General features: G+C 40.7%; 1 protein-coding gene across 1 annotated transcript in view; it reads right to left on the bottom strand.

Annotated features, from left to right (window-relative positions):
- Positions 1 to 4,092, bottom strand: part of LOC119591030 (transketolase-like) — a gene marked incomplete at its 5' end in the record, with an annotated part of 33,374 nt that overhangs the window by 13,653 nt on the left and 15,629 nt on the right. The window contains 3 exon segments of the mRNA XM_037939759.1: positions 339 to 573; positions 682 to 871; positions 1,061 to 1,206. Coding sequence (XP_037795687.1) covers positions 339 to 573; positions 682 to 871; positions 1,061 to 1,206 — 571 coding nt within the window.

The following is a 4,092-nucleotide window of genomic DNA, read 5'->3' as shown; positions in this document are numbered from 1 at the left end:
GACAGTAAAAGCTATGATTATCCAACACTGTATACTGTTTTAATTGGTATTTAATGAAGGACTAATTCCATATATTACTTGAGTAATTGCTTATTATATTCATTACTCAGTATTTCATTTTTTACCCATTTCAAATCTATTCCTGGAGTTAATTCACTCCTACAAGTTCCTCAGCTGCAAAATATCTTGCCAATTTGTTTTTGTCTCTATAACCCTTAACCTTCTGCCAAGACAATCTCTAAGCACTTTGTCACCAATATAACTACTCCATGAGTCAGGTGCATCCCCCGCCCAACTAGAATTATAACTGCTATTAGCATATTCAAGACTAAAGTTACCTTGCAAATAGCCTCAATATCATGGCCATCCACAACCAAGGTATTCCAGCCAAAACCTTCGAGGCGGGAGCGGTAAGCATCCATGTCATGTTGGAAGGCTGTGGGCTCTGACTGACCAAGACGATTGATGTCAAAAATGGCCACCAGATTGTCCAGCTTCTTGATTCCTGCAAAGCTCAAAGCCTCCCAGATGCTGCCCTCAGCACTTTCACCATCACCAATGAGACAGTAGGTCCTGTGAAAGACAGATTTAGCACATAGCATTACTAAAAGATTATAAAGAATCTGCTTCTACAACAAAACAAATATTTCTTCATCTTTTAAAAAGTAAATAAGCAATTACCTGTAAGAAGCTTTGTCATAAAACTTGCCCACATAGGCCATGCCACAAGCTACAGAGAGACCCTGACCCAATGAGCCAGTGGCCACATCCACAAAGTTGAGGCGAGGAGTGGGATGGCCCTCAAGATCATTGTCGATCTTACGCAGGTTCATCAACTCCTCAGTGGGGAATAGACCTGCCTCAGCCCATGCTAAAAGACAGCAAGAAACAAAGGATTAACCTTTCAGAAGTGATTTCAACCAATTATAAAGACCTCATAAATAATTAATGACAAGGCTTACATAAACTTCAGAGATGGATACATATCTTTATTCCTTGTCTATTTAATGAGAAAAGGAGACCATAAAATAACAGTAGTCCCTACAACCTTCTTACTTACCAGCATAGAGGATGGGAGCTGCATGACCCTTGGACAGAATGAACCTGTCTGAGCTGGCATCCTTGGGAGCCGAGAGCTTGTAGCGCATTGTGTGGAAAAAGAGCACAGACATGATCTCTGCCATAGATGCACATGATGTTGGATGCCTGAAATTAAAGCAAACATGAAATACAAGTAACTTGGTTTGATTCTAACAGCCTGAAACAAACCTGTAATGAATAGTGAACGTAAGCAGGTAACAAAAGTAGAAACATGATAAATGGTAAAGACTGAGTACCTAGGCAGTAGGTAAGTGAAATAATGAGTAGGTGCATAATGAATAGCATGGGATGAGAAGCAAGTGTAAGTGATGAACAGTATGGAGTAGAGAGGGGCAATGTACTGTTAAGAATGTGATGAATTAGGATCAATGAAAGGTGAAGGTGTGGTGAATCATGGATAATGAATACTGTTATGAGACAAGCATAATGTTTGATGGAAAGTGCATATAGTGAATCATGCTTGGGTGAAGAATAATTTGTAACAATTATGTGATCAATTGATCAAGAATATGATGACTAGTATGTGTACAAGCACTCTCAGTGGGCACACCAAACCAACCACTCTCAGTGGGCACACCAAACCAACCACTCTCAGTGGGCACACCAAACCAACCACTCTCAGTGGGCACACCAAACCAACCACTCTCAGTGGGCACACCAAACCAACCACTCTCAGTGGGCACACCAAACCAACCACTCTCAGTGGGCACACCAAACCAACCACTCTCAGTGGGCACACCAAACCAACCACTCTCAGTGGGCACACCAAACCAACCACTCTCAGTGGGCACACCAACCAACCACTCTCAGTGGGCACACCAAACCAACCACTCTCAGTGGGCACACCAAACCAACCACTCTCAGTGGGCACACCAAACCAACCACTCTCAGTGGGCACACCAAACCAACCACTCTCAGTGGGCACACCAAACAGAATGAGTAAAAAATGGAGAATGATTAATGAATGACAGAAGCGAGTGATGAGTGACCATATTTTCAATCGCTGATGATGAATACAAAAGTGTAAAAATCATTGAAATTGAAGGTAAATAATAGATACGACAAAATAAAATGTAATACGTAATACTTAAATACTACTTTCTGCGTAAAATTGAAGAAAAAACAAAATCATTCCAAACGACTATCGTGTGCGCATTTTATTTAATCAAAACCCTTAACAAATGAGAACTTAAAAAAATATAACCACCGGCGTTATTTCCGAAAGTTAATCGACGTCCGGAACAGCGCGCGACCATGAACGTGTAAGAAGAGCTAAGTTGGCCAACAGAACAATTTATTTCCTCATATCTGGATTTCACTGCGCCCGCCACAAGGCCTACCTTTACGAAAGTCGATTTCTCTACATTGAATACCTGTTCATTCCATGAGCATCGTTTAAAAAAAAAAAAATCAATAAACCAAAGCCAGTCGACCTCGAGAACGGATGCAGATACACTCTAGGACAATAACGATTCGGAACCCTTGTGGGACTTCCCCTCAAGGTCTTGAAATTTTCCTGTTTTTATTTATTCTTGAAAACATTGTAGGAAAGTGTCCTTGGAATACATAATTGCCGCCAAGCAGATCGTGACAGCCGCCTGCCTGGCCTTGGCTTTCTCTATTGTTGGCGAGTTTGAAGAGCAATCACGATATGATGATTCATGCTATCCAATATTCTCGATCACCTCTCATATTGCCATAAAACATCTTTTTTGTCCAATGGACGGTAAAATTTGCGTGAATTCTTCTACAAAAAAACGACTGTTTGCAAATGCTGTCGCAAACAGGATCTCCACTTCACGAACATGTGACAGCCAGAAACACATGCCGGCATTTGAGATTTTACATCTTACTTCGTCACTGAAGCCTCCTTGCGCGAGGGCAAACATGGTCCAAGCTCTCTCTCAGATTACTATTTAAGATACCTGGTAGTGTTAAGGAAGAAGCAGATCAACTCTTGAAAAAAACAGAAGCAGTGGTAAATGTACAACCAGCTAAGGCAACAATCAGTAGTAGTACCTTGCTAAGGCCGTAGCTGCCTCTACTTACAACTAATCTGGGGAAGAGTTGAAAGCCTCTTAAATTTCAGAAAGGCCATATTTTGATAACATCTGCAGATTCTCCTTCTATGTAACTCTGTAACGCATAGATAATCGAATACTGATGAAAACAAAAAATTATTCAAAATACTAAGTGCTCGTTCGTCAGCATAAATATGCTCTCAAAATTCACTGAAAATTATAGGCTAGTCAAACTGCGGTCTGAGAGCTCATGTTTAGCAAATGAACACGGTATTTTAGCACAGACCTCGCTCTCTCCCAACGGGGGACAAGATGCACGACGCTTGCAAGGTGACTAGCTCTCTTCTCCACTCCTAATTATTGCCCAACGTTGTGGACTTCTGTTATTTTCCCCAAGGCCAGAACATTTCTTCAAAATGTGTGCACTTTCACAGATCATGTATAATTAACACACATTCCCTATTAATAGCCGAGTACACCTCACTGCTATACGATATAGGCCACGCCATAGTAGTTCTATGTTATTATTATTCAAAATAATGTTGAAAATATATCAAAATGCACACGGCATCCGCCATTACAAGCTGAACACTGCCACAACATCAACCTGAAGCATTCATTACCAACAAAATACCGCAGACAGTCGCAACCTAACCACTACCGAGAAACGCACTTTACAGGCGATTTATCCAGCAAGTTTATCATGTTACTGTTAATCATATTTGCTTCGTTTTACTTACTGTTCTTTTACTTCAATATTGTTACAACAAAGGTTACATTACTCATCTAATGTATAATTATGTAGTAGTTTATTAACAGACCGAGATCCACCGAGTAGATCTTCAGGAGTGACATTTCATTTACCTGCCTTGAAATTAGCGTCATTCTTTGAAGGAAAACGCACAGTCATCCTCTGACCACTAATCTAGCTTACCTTTCAGCAAAAGGGAACAAGAACAGAACAGAAGCG

Source organism: Penaeus monodon, chromosome 28 (genome assembly GCF_015228065.2).
Source record: "Penaeus monodon isolate SGIC_2016 chromosome 28, NSTDA_Pmon_1, whole genome shotgun sequence".
Lineage (NCBI taxonomy): Eukaryota > Metazoa > Arthropoda > Malacostraca > Decapoda > Penaeidae > Penaeus > Penaeus monodon.
Note: the sequence above shows the minus strand (reverse complement) of the source record. Positions and strands in the feature narration are given on the sequence as shown.